Here is a 19,949-nt window from a genome sequence, read left to right as displayed (position 1 = left end):
AGGCACGGCCCCAGTCGTTATGGAGTTTTCACTGTACTGGGGAAGACAGACATCAAACAATCACATAAGTGAGGGAAGTGAGGGAATTCCCTGGCGGTCCAGTGGCTAGGACTCCGCTCTTTCACTGCTGGGGCCGGAGGGAAGGGGGTGGGGGGCGGGAGGCGGGGTGGACTGGGCAGGTGGGTTTGATCCGTGGTTGGGGAACTAAGATCCCGCAAGCCACGTGGTGTGGCAAAAACAACAACAAATCACGTAAGTGAATATACACAAGGAGTATAGGGTATTTTTCCCTAGTCCAAATGTCTCTGCTTTAATACTTAAATAACTTTATTTAGGTATAATTGGTATATAATAAACTGCACACATTTAAAGTGTATAATTTTGTGAGTTTTTGACATGAAACCATCATTATAATCAAGATGATGAACATATCCATTAACCCCCCAACCTTCCTCATGCCCCCTTTTTTTTTTTTTTGCGGTACGCGGGCCTCTCACTGTTGTGGCCTCTCCCGCCGCGGAGCACAGGCTCCGGACGCGCAGGCTCAGCGGCCATGGCTCACGGGCCCAGCCGCTCCGCGGCATGTGGGATCTTCCCGGACCGGGGCACGAACACTTATCCCCTGCATCGGCAGGCGGACTCTCAACCACTGCGCCACCAGGGAAGCCCCCTCATACTCCTTTGTAATCTCTCTTGCCTTCACCCTCCCCTATCCCCAGGCAACCACTTCTGCTTTCTATCACTATAGATTAGTTTGAATTTTATGTAAGTGGAATCATACAATATATACTTTATTTCTTTGGCCTCTTTTTTCTCAGCATAAATTCAAGATTCATTCATTGTGTGGTACCATAGTTCATTTCTTTTTATTCCTGAGAAGTATCCCATTGTATGAATTACCATGAATTGTTTATTCATTTACCTGGTGATGAATTCTGGGTTTGTTTCCAGTTTTTTTGTGGTTTTTTTTTTTTTTGTCATTATAAATATGGTGCCAAGAATATTTGTGTACAAGTCTTTCTGTGCTCATCTGTTTCTTCTTCCCTGGGGTAAATATCTGGGAGTAGAATGGTTGAATCATATGGTAGATATATGTTTAACTTTTTAAAAAATTGCCGAATTGTTTCCAAAGTGTTTGCACCATTCATTTTACACTCCCACCAGCAGCGTATGAGAAATCCAGTTTCTCCACACCCTCTTCAACACTCAGATCAGACTTTTGAATTTTAGGTGTATGTATAGTGGTTTTATTTGCATTTCCCTAATGACTAATGATGTTGAATATCTTTTCATGTGTTTATTTGTCATCCATATATCTTCTTTGCTGAACAATCCTCTAAATCTTTTGCCCAATTTTTTTATTGGGCTGTTTGTTTTCTTATTATTGATTTTTTAAAAAACATTTTTTGTTTTTTTAAAATTAATTAATTAATTTTATTTTGGCTGTGCTGGGTCTTCATTACAGCACACGGGCTCTCTAGCTGTGGCCTACGGGCTTCTCTAGATGCAGTATGTGGGATCCTAGTTCCCCGACCACGGATCAAACCCAGGCCCCCTGCATTGGGAGCGCAGTCTTAACCACTGGACCATCAGGGAAGTCCCATTCTTATTATTGATTTTTGAGAGCTATTTCTATGTTCTGGATACAAGTCCTTTGTCAGATATGTGATTTGCAATAGTTTCTCCTAGTTCGTGCCTTATTTTTAGTTCTCTTAACAATGCCTTTCAAAGAGCATTAGTTTTTAGTTTTGACGAAGTCCAGTATATCCATTTGTCTTTTTAAGGATTGTGCTAAGGATAACTAAGAAATTTTGCCTCACCCAGGTCACAGAAAAGGGCAAACTGTAGCCTGAAGGAGAAGATTGAAGAGACAGGGCCAGAGACAGTCACCAGGGGGGGCCCTGGGCAAGGGGGGTGGGGGAGGAGGAAGAGACCCAGTTGCGGGTGATTAAGACATTGGGTGGATTTTCGCACAAGCAGAGTAGTGGATATAGTTTATTAGCATTCAGCATATATTCCCACATTCCCAGCATGTATTTTCCTTCTAGTGTGCTTTCTTATACTGCAGAGGCTGAAAAGATAAGGATTATACTTCTCAGAATACCCTGTAGCCAGTCAGATGTATGCGGGTGAGATTTAGAAGGCAGAAGTGAGACAAAGGCCATCATGCTGCTGCTTGGGCTGTTTCTCCAGGCAAGCAAGCCCATAGAGATATGATCTATTTCTACTGCGGTAATCCAATGATGTCTCAAGCTTTGCAAATATTGAGAGGTGGTTGCATTAGAGTGTAGCAGCGGCAGTGTCCTGATCATAGATTCCAGATCCTTGGATCACAGTTGGCAACCACTTGTTCTCAAGCCCCATCATCAGTGGAAACCTCTAGGTGCCCCACCCTCTCTGACTATGGCAGAGGTAGCACCTTCCCCGACAGAGCACTTTTATCATGTTCTGGAGCTCATTGCTAGAGCTATCCTTGTACTACTTGGAGGGCTTTTTTGTTTCCTGCATTGAACCCTCAGTCATACAAGCAGTCAGACTGTATCTGAGAGGAATGATGAAGAGTAAAAGGGCTCAGTGGTGTGGGAAGAATGTCACAATGTATGAAATCATTCATTTGTTCAATGAGCATGTAACAGACACAAAGTGGGCGCTGTTGCTAGATACTAGGAATATCAGCCTGCCCTGAAGGAGCTTACACAATCTGATGATTCATGATCTGATGATAGAGATATATTAGGAAACTATGTGCTCATAGACGTGTTCTCATCAAATTTGGAGAAGTCATGAAAGACGTGACCTGTAAGCCTAGTTTTGATGGATGAATAAGAATTAGCCAGCCAAGAGGAAGGGGAAGATCCTTCTATCAATATCAGTTTATTATCAAAAGTTTTAAATGTCTATTCACATCCCCTCCACACACACACACACACACACCTCCCCAGGAGAGAGAAGGAGAGCGCAGATGTGTGTCTCTAAAGACCTTAAAGGAGGCGGCTGGGGATAATGTAGGCGCCTCCTAGATGGGGAGGGAGCAGGCGGAGGTAGGAGTTTGAAAGTGTTTTGAGTAAGGGGGTGGAAGCAGTTGACCTAAGAGAGATTCTGGGCTTCCCTAGAGAATAAGGGTAAGGCAACCTCAAGCTGGCCTCAACTTTTCAGTCCTCTTTACCCCTCACTTCTCACAAGAGAATCAGAATGGCATGGGATTCCGAGTCCACAGCCAGGGTCTCTGCTTATGAGCTATAAGGTCTTGGACATATTATTTAACTTCTTTTAGTCTGTTTACTCATCTATGCAATGAGGATAATGACAGTACCTCCCTCCCACAGTGTTGTGAAGGTCAAACCAGATAGTGGATGTGAAAAAAAAGTTGTAAATTATAAAGCACTGTAAAAATATTAGTCACTATTATCAAGTAGGTACCTAAGTCTTGTTGATTCTATCGCAGGTATATCTCTGTTATAGACTGAATTGTGTCCTCCCCAAATTTGTACGTGGACAATGTGACTGTATTTGGTGACAGGGCCTTTAAAGAGGCAATTAAGGTTAAAGGAGGTCATAAAGGTGGGGTGCTAATCTGACAGGACGGTGTCCTTATTAAGAAGAGGAAGAGACACTAGAGCCCTCTCTCCATATGAGTACAGAGGAAAGCCCAGGTGAGGGCACAGCAAGAAGGCAGACATCTGCAAGCCAGGAAGAGATGTCTCACCAGAAACTAACCCTGAAGGCACCTTGATCTTGGATTTCTAGCCTCCAAGACTGTGAGAAAGTGAATCTCTGTCGTTTAAGACACCCAGTCTCTGGTATTTTACTACAGCAGCCTGAGCAGACTAATGTAATCTCCGCCTCCCCCCCGCCCCCCCAGCCTGTTTTACTTCTCTTCATCCCCCATCCTGATTCTGTTCAGGCCCTTGTCTTCTCCGTATCATCTCTGCAGACCTCTCTGTGTTCTCAAATGCTGCTAAAGGAATCCTTCCAAAGAGTATACTTAAAAACTGACTAGGACACAGGATATCTACAGCATAAAAGACTCAGCTGAGCATGAGACTCCTCTAAACTTGATTCCCATGCCTTTCTAGCTTTGTCTCCTGTCCTCCCACTATATACCCTATGCCCCAGCCTCACTGAAATTCTTACCATTGCTCAGACATTCTGTGCTCTTTCACCTGTATGGTTCCTCCTTCCTGAAATGCCTTTTCCCCTTCCTGATCACCCTTCCTTCCATCACCTTCTCATTCACACTGTCTCACTTTTTCCACTGGCACCCCTATTTATCCTTCAGCCCTGGATCAAATGTCATCTGCTCCCTGAAGCCTTAGGCAGCACTTTGCACAACCTTCTATTACAAAACTTACCACATTGTTTTGTAAACACTATTTTCAGTCTTTCCTACTAGATTCCGAGAATCTGAAAGAAAGACACTTATTGATCACTGAATCTTCTTTTGTACTTGAAACAAAGCAGGTACTGCATACGCATGTCTTACATAAACAAACCAAAAAACCCCACAGCCCAGACAAGACATACACAAAAAAATTAAACAAAAAAGGCAGTAGAGGAACCACGAGTGATCAGGTATCCTCCATGACACCTAGCCCAGTGTCTTGCATGTAGTAGACTCTCAGTAATATCACTGAATTAAGTTCCAAAGGAAAAGTAGAGAAAATAAGAATTATGATCATTTAAATCTGGGAGAAATCCAGGATGGGATTTAAAAGCTGGTATCCACTAAAATAACACCAATTATCCTATCTGGTGCCTTCAAACTTCATCCATACTCCTCCTCTCTACCTTACCTCCTCTGCTCCAGACTCTGAGCTCTTTTGAAGTGCGGAGGGGCGAGTCTCTCACTCATCTTTGTACCTTGCCTTCTTTATCTACTGGTATTTAGCCAGATGCTTTGCATGTGATAAGCATCCAATAGAGTTTGTTGCATTTCGTTAAATACCAAAGATTATGCTGAACCTGGGGTGGGGGTGGATTTGAATAGGCTGCACAGAAGAAAGCAGAAATACAGATCAGGGACACAGTAGGAGTGTATGTGTTTCCTATTGCTGTTCTAACAAATTACCACAAACTTAGTGGGTTAAAACAATACAGATTTATTATCTTACAGTTCTAGAGGTTAGAAGTCTGAAAACAGATCCTACAGGGCTAAAATTAAAGTGTTAGGGCTATGTTCCTTCTAAAAGCTCTAGGGGAGAATCTGCTTCCTTACCTTTTCCAGTTTCTAGGGGCTGCTGCATTCTTTGGCTGGTGACCCTGCATCACTCTAACCTCTGCTTCTGTTGTCACATCTCCTTCTCTCATTCTGACCCTCCTGCCTCCCCCTTTAAGGACCCTTGTGGCTACCTTGAGCCCACCCAGATAATCCAGGATAACCTTCTCATCTCAAGATCCTTAACTTAATCTTATCTGCAAAGTCCCTTTTGCCACATAAAATAACATATTCACAGGTTCTGGGGATTAGGATGTGGTACTTTGGGGAGCCATTATTCCGTCTGAAGACATAAGAATGCACAGCTAATGTTAGGAGATGGACCTTTCCAGCTGAAGCAAAGGGTTTCTGAATAGTAGAGCCAGGTAAGATAGGAAAAGTAGATTGAAGAGGCATTGGGGTTTGGAGATGATACAGATCATTGAATACCAGATTAAGTTTCAGCTTTATCTGTATAAAGTAAGAAAGCTTTGAAGGTGGGTGAGCAGAGAGTTAACAATGAAAGACGTAATCTAGCAGACTCCAGAAGACCCTAGAGTATGTATATTTGGTGATCAAATAAAACCACAAATAAAAGGTTTGGGACCAAGAAACTGCACCAAAGTGAATACATTGCTGTTTACTGTCAAGTCTCTCCTTTCTGCTACATGTTCCTTGAGAATCCATAATAAATGACTGATGAGTTATTTCCTCTCTTGAATTCTAAATTTTTTGTCTAGTGGAAGTCTTCAGCTGTGCTATAACTCATCTGTCCTAGAAGAGTCTGCTACAGCAATTGGGAAAGTGTGTTTGGGGTGGGGGGAGGAGGAGAGGGGATAAGATGTGAGTTAATTGATTTGTCCAACTGACTGGAGGAGGCTGAGCTTTTCGGGAGTTTCAATGGTTTGCAAAGACAGGGACTTCAGTTTTTGGTTGTAAACAATAGAAACCTAACTCAGACTGACTTACAAAAAAGTAGAATCTACCAGCTTTAAATTGCATCAATATGCTGATGATTTTTATTTTTAAGCAATTTTTTTTTGGGGGGGTGGTGTGCTGGGTCTTAGTTGCGGCAGGCAGGCTCAGTTGTGGCATGCAAACTCTCAGTTGCTCCGCGGCATGTGGGATCTAGTTCCCTGACCAGGGATCGAACCCCGGGCCCACTGCATTGGGAACTCAGAGTCTTAACCACTGCGCCACCAAGGAAGTGTCCTGATAATTTTTTTTTTTTTTTAGCGGTACGCGGGCCTCTCACTGTTGTGGCCTCTCGCACTGCGGAGCACAGGCTCCGGATGCGCAGGCTCAGCGGCCATGGCTCATGGGCCCAGCCGCTCCGCGGCGTATGGGATCCTCCCAGACCGGGGCACGAACCCATGTCCCCTGCATCGGCAGGCGGACTCCCAACCACTGCACCACCAGGGAAGCCCTCCTGATAATTTTTATAAGTTTATTTATTTTTGGCTGCGTTGGGTCTTTGTTGCTGCATGCAGGCTTTCTCTAGTTGTGGTGAGCGAGGGCTACTCTTTGTTGTGGTGCGCAGGCTTCTCATTGCGGTGGCTTCTCTTGTTGAGGAGCATGGTCTCTAGGCTCATGGGCTTCAGTAGTTGTGGCTCACGGGCTTAGTTGCTCCGCAGCATGTGGGATCTTCCTGGACCAGGGATCGAACCCGTGCCCCTGCATTGGCAGGCAGATTCTTAACCACTGCGCCACCAGGGAAGTACCCCCTGATGATTTTTAAATTGACATTGCCAGCCTGGATCTCCAGTCTCATACATACCCAAATGCCTAGTGGCTAACTCTACTTGGATGTCCAATCAGCAAATCAAGCTCAATATGGCCAAAACACTGTTCCTGATCTTCCCTTTCTGGCTGTCCCTCACCAAATCGACTCCTCCCACAATCTTTCTCAATTTCAGTTAATGAAAACTCCACTCTCCCAGTTGCTCAGGTCAAATGCTTTGGAGTTAACTTTCATTCGCCCGCCACATTCCAAACTGTCAAATAATTCTATTGGCTCTACTTTCAATCCATTGAAAATCTGACCATTTCTCTCTACCTGTACAGCTACTACCTCACTCCAAACCACCATCATCTCTCACCTAACTGGTCTTCCTGCCCATGCCTCTATTCAGTTTATTTTCCATGCAAGAGCCAGAAGATCCTTTAAAACATAAGTTAGATCATGTCACTCCTCTGCTCAAACTCTTCCAATGGCTACTGATCCTACTTAGAGAAAAACCAAAGTCATTGCAACAGCCTACAATGCCCCGCACAATATGGCTTCTCGTTACCTTTCTGACCTCATCTTTTACTACTCTTTCCCTTGCTCAATGCACTCCAGCCACATTGGCCTCCTTTCTGTTCCTCTAACACATCAGGCATAGTATGTACCTGTCATTCCCTCTGTTTGGATCATTCTTCCTCCAGATAGTCACATGGCTTAATTCCTCACTTTCTTCAGATCTTTATCCAAATGTTATCTTAATAGTGAGGTCTGCTCCGATCGTCCTATTTAAAATTGTAATCCCCTTCCACATCTATCCCCTTTCAATTTTATTTTTATTAACATGGATCACTAACATCTGTACGTTTTACTTATTTAGTTTATTGTTTATCTCTTCTCCTACCCAGAATGTAAATTCCAGGAGAGCAAGATGTATGCCTTTTTTTTTTCTTTTCTTTTCTTTTTCCTTCGGCCGTGCAGCGCTGCTTGCAGGATCCTAGTTCCCCAACCAGGGGTCAACCCAGGCCTCCAGCATTGGAAGCACAGAGTCCCAACCACTGGGCCACCAGGGAATTCCCTCTATGCCTGTTTTTGTTCACAGCTGTATCTTCGATGCCTAAAACAGTATCTGACCTATAATGAACTTTTCAGTAAATATTTGTTGAATAAATGAATGAAAATGGTTGGAGTCAGGTTCTCAGCATGCTATTAGAACTCTCTTAGCTTCGCTTTCCTCTGCATTGACTTCATTCTCAAACAGGCTTGAGGTGTTACGGGTAATGGCATGCTGGCTACCAGCAGCTCCAGATTTACATTCTCACAATTCAGCAGCCTTAATGGGAAAAGAGTGCCTCTTTCCTGATTATTCCAGCGAAAGCCTTAGAAATGAGTTTTATATTCTGGCTTGGGTCAAGTGTCAATCCCTAAAACAGTCTCTAAAGGTAGAGCAAGAAAATGCTGTGACTGGCCAGGCCTGGGTCATGGGGCTTCCTGGGATGGGGGTGAAGTTCAGCTCTACGTAGACTGAGAACAGGGGAATGTAGTTCCCTAAAAGGAAATGGGGTGCTATCACTTGAAGAAGAGGGATGTAGATTTGGCCAGCAGAAACAACAGATGTCCATCACATCATAAATGATGACCCACCCAGCAGACCTAGTCCAGAACAACATTCTTCTCCTGCCCCTCCATTTTCACCTCCAACTAGATCAACCCCTGAACGTTGGTAAAGTCCTCTCCTCCTAAATGCCTTTTCACCTGTCTCTGTCAGTTAAGGTATTCCCCGTCCCTAAATGCCCAGTTCAAATATGATCTCCCTTACCATGACTCTTTAACAGATGTTGTCTCTCTCCCACTTCTGAGCATCCTAGTTGTTTCTACTTCTCTTGTCGTTATCTTTTCACACTGTACCCTATATCTCACTTATTTGTACACATTATGAGCTGTTGTGGAAAAGGGCCGTTTCCCGCGGCAGCAACTGCGGTGATTAGATACGCACCAAGGCCGCCAGGGCGCGCCAAGCGCCAGGCGCGAGGCAGCCGGGGGCTGGAGGCGCTGTGATTGGCAATTGCGGCAGTCAATCGGGCGCAGGCGGGGGCAGGGTGGGGCGGGCCGCCCTAGAGGCCCGTGGGCGAGAGGCGGGGCCTGCATGAATGGGGCGCGAGGCGCGCGGCTGCAGTCGGCGCTCGGGGGGGAAGCGGGAGTCCCAGCCGGGAGTGGGTGGGAGGAAGCGAGGTGGGGAGGGGAGGGAAAGAACGCGGGGGGCGGGGAGGGGCAGCGCCGGGGCGGCGCGCCGAGAGCGGCGAGGCGGCGGGTGTGAGCTAGAGCCGTGGCCGTGGTTCCTGTCGCTTCGGTGCCGCTGTCCGCTGCGCCGCCTCCTGCCGGACCCCGAGGAGCCCCCGACCCGGCGGAGGAGTCGGGACTGGGGTAGCCGGCGCTGAGGGAGGAGTCGGGTCCGAACGGCCGCGCCAAAGACCCCCGGGCGTGGAGGTGGGGGGCTGAGGCCCCCGAGGGGGCCCCGCCGCTATGGGCAACCTGGAGAGCGCCGAGGGCGGCCAGGGCGAGCCTCCCTCTGTCTCGCTGCTGCCGCCGCCCGGCAAAATGCCGATGCCTGAGCCCTGTGAGCTGGAAGAGAGGTTCGCCTTGGTGCTGGTGAGAGCTGAGCCTGGTCCCTTCCCCCTCCTACCGCCCCGCAGGTCCCAGCGCCCCGGGTGGGTTCCTTGGTACGGCCCACCCCTTCAGTCAGGGCCCCCGATGGGTCTCGGCCCCCAGCGCCTTCCCAGGAACCTCTGAGCAGCCCCGTCGGGGACCTCCCAACCGACGCCTCAACCGCTGGACACTTAGGAGGAGGGGTCCCCAACCCGGGACCGCCCCAGGATCCAGACTTCTTCCTCTTCCCTTCCCCTTCTGCCGCCCTTCGCACTTCTCCTCACTTCCCTGACGGTCTCCGCAGGTCCCTAGGATTCTCATTCCTAAACCTTTGGCTGGTGCGGGGGAATTCAGAAGCTCAGGGCCGGCCCACTCCCCAGCCTAAGTCCGGGTTCTCTGACTGGGGAGACCGCCTCTCGTGTTAACATGGAGGCTTTCCAGGGAGTGGGTCCTACTCCCAGCCCAGACCAGATGTTTGGGGGAGAGGAGGGGGAATGGAGGGGGACTGGCAGCTCGTGAAGGGGGTGGAATAAAGAGTGATGCCATTCTACTTATTTTCAGAACGGCCTGCAGGCATCCTGCAAAGTTACAGTGGGTTTGCCTAAAAGAGCTGAACATGTGGATAAGCCATTTCACTAGTGTATTTTTCCAATTGAAACAATACACAAACCATCCTGCCTCCCCCACCCCACCCCTTTTATGTTAAGCCCTAGTGGCTGGTTTGTGTTTTTTGCCTGTGCTTCTTTTTAGTCTTTCTGTAGGTTCCTAAATGATCTGTATGGATGAGTTTTTAGAGCTGACTTTGGGATTCTTCTTTGATGTGGGAACTGGACATTGATGTCGGTGGCTCTGTGGACAAGAGAGCGTCTGAGCTGGTATCACTGAGATGGAGGCAGAGAATATGTCGGAGCTAAAAATGAAGTTTTGGAGAAAGAAAGTGAGCTAGGTGAAGGAACGTTTGCTAACAGAGGTAAATCTTAGAGAAACTTGGGGAAATAGTTCCCAGTTCCTCAAAGAACTCTCTAAGAGGCAGTGTTAATGCTGCCGTTATTGTTACTATGGCCTGAAGGGCTGACTTTGCCTTTGCCTGTGAGGAGGGTTAAGTTGTGACTTAGCAGCCTTATTGGATTTCATCTGCTTTGGAATAGGAAGATTAGATCTGTTGGCACCAGTGAAGCTGTCTAGAGATCCTGGCCTCTCCGATGGTGCAGAGCCTGACATCAGCCCACTGGCACCATAGCCAGATCAGAGAGGGTTCACGGGGTTCCAAGGGGAAGCTGGCACCTATCTGCCCATCAGCTCTGTGAAGGGCCAAAGGGATCTGGGCCACATGTCTTGTGGCCCTCTGCATTTCCCCCAGCATCCTCGGGGGATGGGGTGAGTCAGTGATTACTAATGTGCTGTGGCCATCTCAGAGGCTGAGGAGAGCCTGGGACTTGGTGCCCTTGCAAACAAGAGCTCAACTGTTGGGGGAAAAGAGTGGGAGGGAATCTGCCCTCCAGTGGGGGTGTGAAAACCCCCATGGAGTGGCATGAGGTAGCTACAGAAATTGGAGAAAAAGGGATGTAAAGGGATGTTCAGAGGTGGACTGGGTAGGGGGCTGCCTTAGGTAGGCGCTACCAGGCTGTTTGTTGTGAGAGCTCAGAACCAGAGTTGGTCATGTCCTCACTGGAGTTTGGTTGACACATTTGTTTAGTTGGCAGATTAATGGCTTAATATTTACAAAATGCATATGGTATCCTGATTACTAGCCAGAGAGCCTAGGTCAAACTGGGGACCGTACCACCCACTTGTAAGCCTAACTTTCAGCATAAAGTTTTGATTTGTTTCCTCGTGGCTTTTGTTTTCGTCTTGTTACTGTGTGCCTGAGCCGCTGCTAATGGGGAGTTGTAACAGGGCAGGCCAGGGCTAATTAGCTGTCTTAGGAAGGGAGGAGATTTTACCTCAGTTTTCTAACACAGGGAAATCATGCTTTCTTGGGGATTTGAGTTCTTCGCTAGGGACTGTTAAAGATCCCTCTTTCCTCTGTTTCTAAAACATGCCCTTTCCAGTATCCTTTGGGAACAGTACTGACTATTGGATGTTTGACCCTGGAACAGGCTCATGTATATTTCCTGACAGTCAGGAGAAGCATAGTACAGTAGAAAAAGCAGGAGCCGTGTCTTAGCGATCATCTTAACCTCTCTGAGCCTAGATTTGCTCATCTGTACAATGGGGCTAATGATTACCATCCTGGTGGGATTTTGAGAATTGAGGGGGTCTATATAAGGTACTTGGCACCCAGTAGGTACTCAATATAGATCAGTTTCTTTTCTTGATTGTGTAAAAGAGTAAGACAGGTTGCTCCTTTTATACCATTTTCTTCCCCAGATTGATTTGGTTTACGGACAAACTATTTGTTGGTTTTGCTGAAGTGATGTACTGGTGTCCTGGTTAAGCATATGGATTTTCAAGTCAAAGTGGGCTCAATACTGGCTCCTCACAGTCTCCAGTTAGAAAAGTGTTTGACCTTAATCAAGTTACTTAATCTTTTTGGGTCCCAGTTTCCTCTTATAAATGAGGATAATAATAGTATTTGCCACATGAGGTTATTGTGTAAATTTAATGAAACTAGAAGTTAAGTACTTAGTTAGCAGAGTCTGGCATCTACTATATGCTTGGTAAATGGTAGTTTTTAAATGTGTAACTCTCAGCAGTGACTCAGATCTGAGATCACTTGTATTCCCAAAATGGTATTTTAAGTTCAGTAATCTGATGAAACCAGTTACCCTGTTCTGTATAGCCAGACTCAGGATATGCTGCTGCTGTTACATGGAGGGCTTCCCCAGTCCCACTGTATCTATGGAAACCCCCCCTGAAAAGCACCCTGGCTGGGGAAGTTGTATCATTGCTGAGTCAAGACCACAGGCTCCCAGCTTTCTGGTGCAGACACATGATCTGACCCACAGCCTGTCAGCCGAGGTTGGGTAACTCGTCTGAAGCCATGAGGTGGTTTGTGCAGGACATAGTCCTACCCCAGCCCAGTGCCCTAATCCAGGGCTTTCCTGCTGGTATGCTGGGATACTGATCCCCTCAGCCCTGGCAGCAGCTCAGGTCCCAGATTGGTCCCGTCTGGCTGGATCAGCTTCCACCATTTACCCTGTGTACTGTGCAAATAGTATTTTCTAGGTGTGTCCTGATATTAAAAAGGTTGTGAAGCTGCTGTGTTACACTGTTTTCTTGGGATCCTTCCTTACCCCCTGTCTTGGCAGCAGCCCCTATTCTGTTGAGGACTGAGAAGTTTAGGATGGTCAGTTATTGGAGCTCCTCTTTATTAATACCAGGATGAGATCTCTGGTCCGGTAAAGCCCCCTTCTGTGTTTTGGTCCTGACTAGTCTACTACCTTAGTTGCTCAGAAGCTAGTATGCTGGCCAGTACTTGCCTTTCCTTAGATAGAGAGGGGAGGCAGAGGGCTTTAATGGCTTTAAAAGGATAGCTGTCTGCTTTTGCTGTGTTTGCACCCTGATTTTTCTGTTTACTGGCTTACTACAGATTTGAAACGAAGTCTAAAGGTTCTAATGCCAGAAAAAGCCCTGGATATCCCTCAAGAGGAGGCTCTCAGGGCATGAGGGTGGGGCTGTGTGACGGGCTGTCCCTGCCGTGGCCCCTCCTTTCACATTTCCCTGGTGAAGACTGATGACTTGGGGTTTTGCTATAAGTGTAGCATTGATGTGGGAGCTAAGCTGGCCTGGGTGCTAGTTGTCAAGAGGCTTTGAGAGGCCTCCTTTGACATAGAAAGGGGCTGGGAAAAACTTGGACTAAATATCAAGTTCCAAATCGCCATGGTGGAAATGTTTTTCCCAGCCCTGGGGATTGTGGTGAATTAGTTCAGGCTGGGATAGAACTTGGGGGAGGGTAAGGGCCCTTGACAGCTGTCAGAGCAACCCCCTCATTTAGAGACCCCACTGAGAAGACCCTAGGGCACAGAGAGAAACCTCATTCCTTGACTTTCCCATATGACCCTGCTTTAGATTGGGGAGGTGTAGGGGTAGGTGGGAGGGAGATGGAACTGATGCAGTGGACTCCTTGTGATTTGGGAATGTTTTCATGGCTCAAAGGGAAGCTCAGCTTTTTTCCTTTTTTCCCTTAAAGTAATACTCATTCTCTAAAAACAAGTTTGGGCAATTTAGAAAGAAGAAAAGATTGAAGATTTAGGTTGAAGGAAAAAGTCCATATTTTCTCCATTCCTTTAGCAAATGGAGGCAATGTGTTTTATTATTTTTTTAAATTTATTGTTTTATTTTTGGCGGTATTGGGTCTTCGTTGCTGCGTGCAGGCTTTTCTCTGGTTGTGGCGAGCAGGGGCTACTCTTCGTTGCGGTGTGTGGGCTTCTCATTGTGGTGACTTTTTTTGTCTCGGAGCACAGGCTCTAGGCGTGCAGGCTTCAGTAGTTGTGGCACACGGTCTCAGTAGTTGTGGCTCGCGGGCTCTATAGCTCAGGCTCAGTAGTTGTGGCTCACAGGCTTAGTTGCTCTGTGGCATGTGGGATCTTCCCGGACCAGGGCTCGAACCCGTGTTCCCTGCATTGGCAGGCGGACTCTTAACCACTGAGCCAACAGGGAAGCCCGACAATGTGTGTTAAAACTTTCCATGTTTTTGTCTTTGCATAGGGATTTTTTTTTTAATTAATTAATTTTATTTATTTATTTTTGACTGTGTTGGGTCTTTGTTGCTGCGTGCGAGCTTTCTCTAGTTGCGGAGAGCAGGGGCTACTCTTTGTTGCAGTGCGTGGGCTTCTCATTGTGGTGGCTTCTCTTGTTGCAGAGCACAAGCTCTAGGCGCACAGGCTTCAGTAGTTGTGGCTTGCAGGCTCTAGAGCGCTGGCTCAGTAGTTGTGGTGCACGGGCTTAGTTGCTCCGTGGCACGTGGGATCTTCCCAGGCCAGGGCTCGAACCTGTGTCCCCTGCATTGGTAGGCAGATTCTTAACCACTGCGCCATCAGGGAAGCCCTCTGCACAGGGTTTTGTACAATGTTGTGATAGTAGTGTGTGTGTGCGTGTGTGTGTGTACACACACATATTTATCCAACATGGCTTTTTTTTTTTTTGCTTTTGTTATTTCATTAGTTTTCCCAGGATAGTCACTGTAAACATTTTTAAATGCTTGTACAATGGTCCATCAAGTGAATGTACCATTGTTTACTTAACTCTCCTCTTGTTGGACATTTAGGTTGTTTGCCTCTATTTGCCATCATAAACAATGCTGTGATGAACATCTTGGTGTACCTTTTCAATAGTTAGAGTTTTCCTTGGGATAGAAACCCCAAATTGAACTTCCTAGATTGTAGGATATGTTTTTAAGGTCCTAAATACATATTTCCACATTTTTTTTAAAAAGAGAGTAATTCATGTGAGTGTCCTTAAAGGGAGGTTGCAGGATTGAGGATAGCTTCTTTTCTCCTGATTATGAAAATAAGACATATTTAGTAAGCAAATTTAGAAGTAAAAAGTGTGAAAAGTATAAAACATATGGAAAAGTATAAAGAAGAGCATTAAAATCACCTGTAATCTCTCCATTTACTATTAACATTTTGATATACTTATATATATTTTAACAATTAGAGTCATACTGTGCATATTGTTTTGTAAACTGATTTTTAATTTTACTATTTGAAGCATTTTCTCATTTGTCTAAATATTCTTCAGTCTTATGATTTCATGGCTAGTAAAGTATTCCGTAATACAGTATTTTATTACTGCCTTATATTTCTCTCTCTCTCCGCTTTTTGCTACTATAATTAACACTGTGATGAATTTTCTGTGCATAAATATTTGGGTGCATGTCTGATTATTTCCTTGGGATAAATTGCTTTTAAAGGCCTTTGAGAAGTATGCCTTCTAAAAAAGTTGTACCAGTTGTCTTTTCCACTGATAGTGTGTCTCCCTTTCTCCATAAGCTAACCATTACTGCATGGTTTAACTTTAAACACCTTTGCCAGTTTAATTAGTGAGCAATGGTATTTTGTTTTAATTTGTATTTCTTTTAACATTTCATCATAAGTGTTTTGGCCATCTTTTTTTTTTTTAAACATCTTTAAAAATATGGAACACATCACGAATTGGCGTATTATCCTTGCGCAGGGGCCATGCTAATCTTCTCTGTATCGTTCCAATTTGAGTATATGTGCTGCCGAAGCGAGCACTTGGCCATCTTTTTTATGTGTTCTTAGCTCTCTGCTGGGGATTTATTATACATACATATTTCTATGTAATAAATGTATATGTTTCCACACTTGTTAATTATAAAATATTTTTCATATATGAAAGAGCATATATAACTATTATGTAAGATTAAAATAATAATGAAATGGATAACAGTGTATCCACTGGAGAGTTCTTGGAATTGCTTCCTGCCCCTTAATTTCTTCTCTCTGCTATTTTATCTGGGATGAAAAAGCCCTTTAGCTCAGGACTTATTGGGTCTGTTTCTGCAGCTGGGACAGTCCAGGTGGCAGCCACACTAGTGCTTCATAGCTCTGTCTGTGGGGAAACAACCACTGCAGCTGGTGAGAACAGGAACTGGTTGTGGTGGAAATAGCTAATCTTCAATGAAGTGAAAAAAGAAGCCAAGGTGGAGAGGAAATGAGACCACAGATCCTCCCCTGCCCCTGGGGTTGCCTGGGAAGGCTGGTCAGAGCCAGGGCCGCAGTTCCGTGGTCGAGACCAAAGAATCTGCCCCAGAGCTGACTGTAGTCGGCCCAGGGGACAGCAGCGCTGGCGGCCTGAAGTCAGCGTGTTATCTGCTCAGCCAGGCTGGTCACCTCCATTCTGGGGAATGTTTCTCCTAAGTCTGCGCTGAGCTGAAGCACCGCCAGGGAAAGGGTTCATTCCAGTTCGGAAATGCACTTCAGAGAAGAGGAAGGACCTTTTTCTTAAAAGATAAGAGAGGGTGCTGTCTCTACACAGCCCCTGCACCCTGCTCCTTGCTGGATACTCTAGGGCCCCCTCTTTTTGAACAGCACCACATGGGAACTGAAGGGTTTCGAGGTTGTCATCCATGAAGAAGAGGTTTCCAGAATAGAGATGAACTAGGCAGCTAGAATCCCTGAGTTCCCATTTCCAGTCTCTCCGCCTCCCTCAGCAGAGCCACATTTTTCTATCTTGTTTTCCTTCCATGGGAGAATGAGTCCCCCAAGAAAGATATAAAGGTATTAGGCTGCCTCTCTGTCCTTAAAATACTCTGGTTGTCTGTGCCTCCCACACTCCTCTCTACTTCTTCTGTTTTCACCTTTCAGAATCCTCTTTCCAAAATCTCTTATGCTTTCTGTCTTCCATCACTTTACAACGAAGTTGTGGGTTGGAAGTTTGTGTGGTGGGTAGGGGAGGACCTGGATAGGGTTTTGGCGGAGCAGTTTCCCCCCCCCTTTACTAATATGCATACTCTTCTCAGTTTATAAAGTACTTTGAGGTACTTGAAGGGTGTTCTAAACAATGTTCAGAACCACGAGGGGATATCAGAATTATTTACGTGACAAATTTTGCAAGTAGAGGAAGGATTTAGGCTGTTGTATGCTCGTGATAGTTCAATTCTTGTCCTCATCTCTTTCCTCGTTCCCTCCCCATCTCTTTTACCACCTTCTCACCCTCACCCGGGTTATTGACAGAGCTGGATGGGCTGGTGGTCCTGTCTCTGGGTCCCTAAAAACATTAACGGGGAAGGAATATACTCTCTTCTTGCCCTGCTTGCTCATTTCTACTTAGATCTGGACTAGAGAGTGTCACAGCCCTCCTCCGATTGCTCATGCCATCTCTAAGTAAGAGCTGGGCATGAGCCTTGTGTTTGGGTACTTTGGAGATGGTTATCTTGTTTTAAGGACTAGCTACAGTTTAGAGCAGAGTTAGTTTCCGCTCAGTTTTTACCAGCTTCCTTGCAGGGAGCTGGAGAGCCAGTCCCTAGATCTTCCCAGTATTTCCCGTGAAACCTTAAAAAAAATATGTCCTGGAAGGAAGTAGCTGGTTTGAGACTCTTGCAGGCTTAGGATGTTTTGAAAGAAAAAACATCAGTTTTGGAATCAGAAGACTTGGGTTCTGGTCCAGCTTGATACCCTTTTTTTTTTCTTTTCCCCCAGTTGATGACCTTAGGCAAAGTCTATAACTTTTCTGAGCCAATTTCATCCTTATGAAATTGGTGATGATCATACCTACTTTACAGGGTTTTGAAGATGTTTAAAGTAGACAACATAATAAAAATAGTTTATAATCTATAAAGGTTCTACAATTAAATGTTTGTGGCATATACATTACCCAGTATATACCACCCCTATTCCCATCAGTTAAAGTGGTTTTCAGCTGGGGGAGGTACTGTCCCAGAAGGGGGTTTTTTTGGCAAGTGAGGATGTTTTGGTTATCACACTGACTTGGAGTGGGGAGGGGCGAGTTACTTCTGACATTTAGTGCCCGAGGGCTGGGGATGTTAACCATCCTACAGCATTTGGGTCAGTCCCACACAGTAAAGAATGATCTTACCTAAAATGCTGATAGCGCTTCTGCTGAGAATTATCTTCTACTAATCTGTACCTCTGTTGTCTTTTTTTTGGGGGGGGTGGATAACTCTGTTTTTTTGGTTTTTTAAAAATTTATTTACTTATTTATTTTTGGCTGCATTGGGTCTTCGTTGCTGCGTGCGGGCTTTCTCTAGTTGCGGCGAGCAGGGGCTACTCTTCGTTGCAGTGTGCCGGCTTCTCATTGCAGTGGCTTCTCGTTGTGGAGCACAGGCTCTAGGCGTGCGGGCTTCAGTAGTTGTGGCACGTGGGCTCAGTAGTTGTGGCTCACGGGCTCTAGAGTGCAGGCTCAGTAGTTGTGGCGCACGGGCTTAGTTGCTCCGTGGCATGTGGGATCTTCCCAGACCAGGGCTCAAACCCGTGTCCCCTGCATTGGCAGGCGGACTCTTAACCACTGCGCCACCAGGGAAGTCAGGTGTTTCGTTTTTTTTTTTTAATTTTTATTGGAGTATAGTTGATTTACAATGTTGTATTAGTTTCTACTGTACAGCAAGGTGAGTCAGCTATACGTATACATATATCCCTCTTTTTTGGATTTTCTTTTTTTATAAATGTATTTATTTTATTTATTTATTTTTGGCTGCATTGGTTCTTTGTTGCTGTGTGCAGGCTTTCTCTAGTAGCGACAAGCGGGGGCTACTCTTTGTCGCGATGCACGGCCTTCTCATTGCAGTGGCTTCTCTTGTTGTGGAGCTTGGGCTCTAGGCACGTGGGCTCAGTAGTTGTGGCTTGCAGGCTCTAGAGCACAGGCTCAGTAGTTGTGGTGCACGGGCTTAGCTGCTCCGCGGCACGTGGGATCTTCCCAGACCAGGGCTCGAACCCATGTCCCCTGCATTGGCAGGTGGGTTCTTAACCACTGCGCCACCAGGGAAGTCCCTGGATTTTCTTCTGTACCTCCGTTGTCTTGTGTCCCAGTTGGGGATGAAGCTTTAAAAGCAGTAAAAGTAAAGGCAGAATAACAGTTTTTGGTGCTTTCTTGGTTTTCCCATTTCCTATTACACCTTCAAGCAAGAGGTGGACATCCATCTTTTTATTACCTCTGTCTGTAGGTTTAAGGACTGATTCCCTGGTTCCTTCTGCACTGTGGGCTCTACCCTAAAACTTGTCAAGGAGCAGTTTGGGGTATACATACTTCACTGCTGACCTTTACTAACCCCATTAGCTCCTCAAGCCAGGGTAAACGTTCTTTTAGGTTGGGAATATGTTTGAGAGCTTTTTGAACAGTGCTTCTGGATCTTTTGAGTAAAAGACTCTTTTGAAAATCTGATTAAACTTGTGACCCCTAATTCTGTGCACACATACAGTCCTTTGGGGGTTTAAAACCCATTCTTGGATCTGCTAGGGAATCCCTGACTTTGAGCCTAGAGGAATGGGAAGGGAGAGCTGGGCGAGGAGAAGCCACTGCAAGAGCTCCTTGACACAAACAGTACTCAATATTTTTGTAAGGGGAATGGAGCCCTTACAAAAGGGCTATCAGTTCAGATAAAATAATGCCTCTGTTGGTGGTTCCAAAAAAGAGAGCTTGTTGAAACTTGGTTGACTGTCATTCAGAGGGAGATACTCTGGCCCTTGGACATCTTAATTTAACTTAAAAAAATTTTAATTTAATTTATTTTTTATACAGCAGCTTCTTATTAGTTATCTATTTTATACATATTGGTGTATATATGTTAATCCTAATCTCCCAATTCATCCCCCCCACCCCGCCCCGCTTCCCCCCTTGGTGTCCATACGTTTGTTCTCTACATCTGTGTCTCTATTTCTGCATTGCAAACCGGTTCATCTGTACCATTTTTCTATATTCCCCATATATGCGTTAATATACGATATTTGTTTTTCTGTTTCT

The 19,949-nt window shown here is 45.7% G+C and overlaps 1 protein-coding gene and 1 non-coding gene across 6 annotated transcripts in view; one reads left to right on the top strand and one right to left on the bottom strand.

Moving 5' to 3' along the window:
• Positions 1-9,213: 9,213 nt before the first annotated feature.
• Positions 9,214-19,949, top strand: part of FMNL3 (formin like 3) — a 55,179-nt gene continuing 44,443 nt past the window's right edge. For 4 of the 5 annotated variants that reach the window (XM_027106186.1, XM_027106185.1, XM_027106183.1 and 1 more), the window contains exon 1: positions 9,215-9,566. In XM_027106186.1, the coding sequence (XP_026961987.1) occupies positions 9,441-9,566 (126 nt within the window). In that variant the 5' untranslated portion in view covers positions 9,215-9,440. Of the gene's footprint in view, positions 9,567-19,949 lie in introns of all 5 variants that reach the window. The other variant, XM_027106184.1, reaches the window with a different exon arrangement.
• Positions 15,639-15,745, bottom strand: LOC113621364 (U6 spliceosomal RNA). The gene has a single exon (XR_003433151.1). It is a non-coding gene; the product is annotated as a U6 spliceosomal RNA (small nuclear RNA).

Source organism: Aethalodelphis obliquidens, unplaced genomic scaffold, assembly GCF_003676395.1.
Source record: "Aethalodelphis obliquidens isolate GAN/ISIS:26980383/991018 unplaced genomic scaffold, ASM367639v1 scaffold8, whole genome shotgun sequence".
Lineage (NCBI taxonomy): Eukaryota > Metazoa > Chordata > Mammalia > Artiodactyla > Delphinidae > Aethalodelphis > Aethalodelphis obliquidens.
The sequence above is the reverse complement of the archived record's forward strand: the minus strand, read 5'-3'. Positions and strand labels throughout refer to the sequence as shown.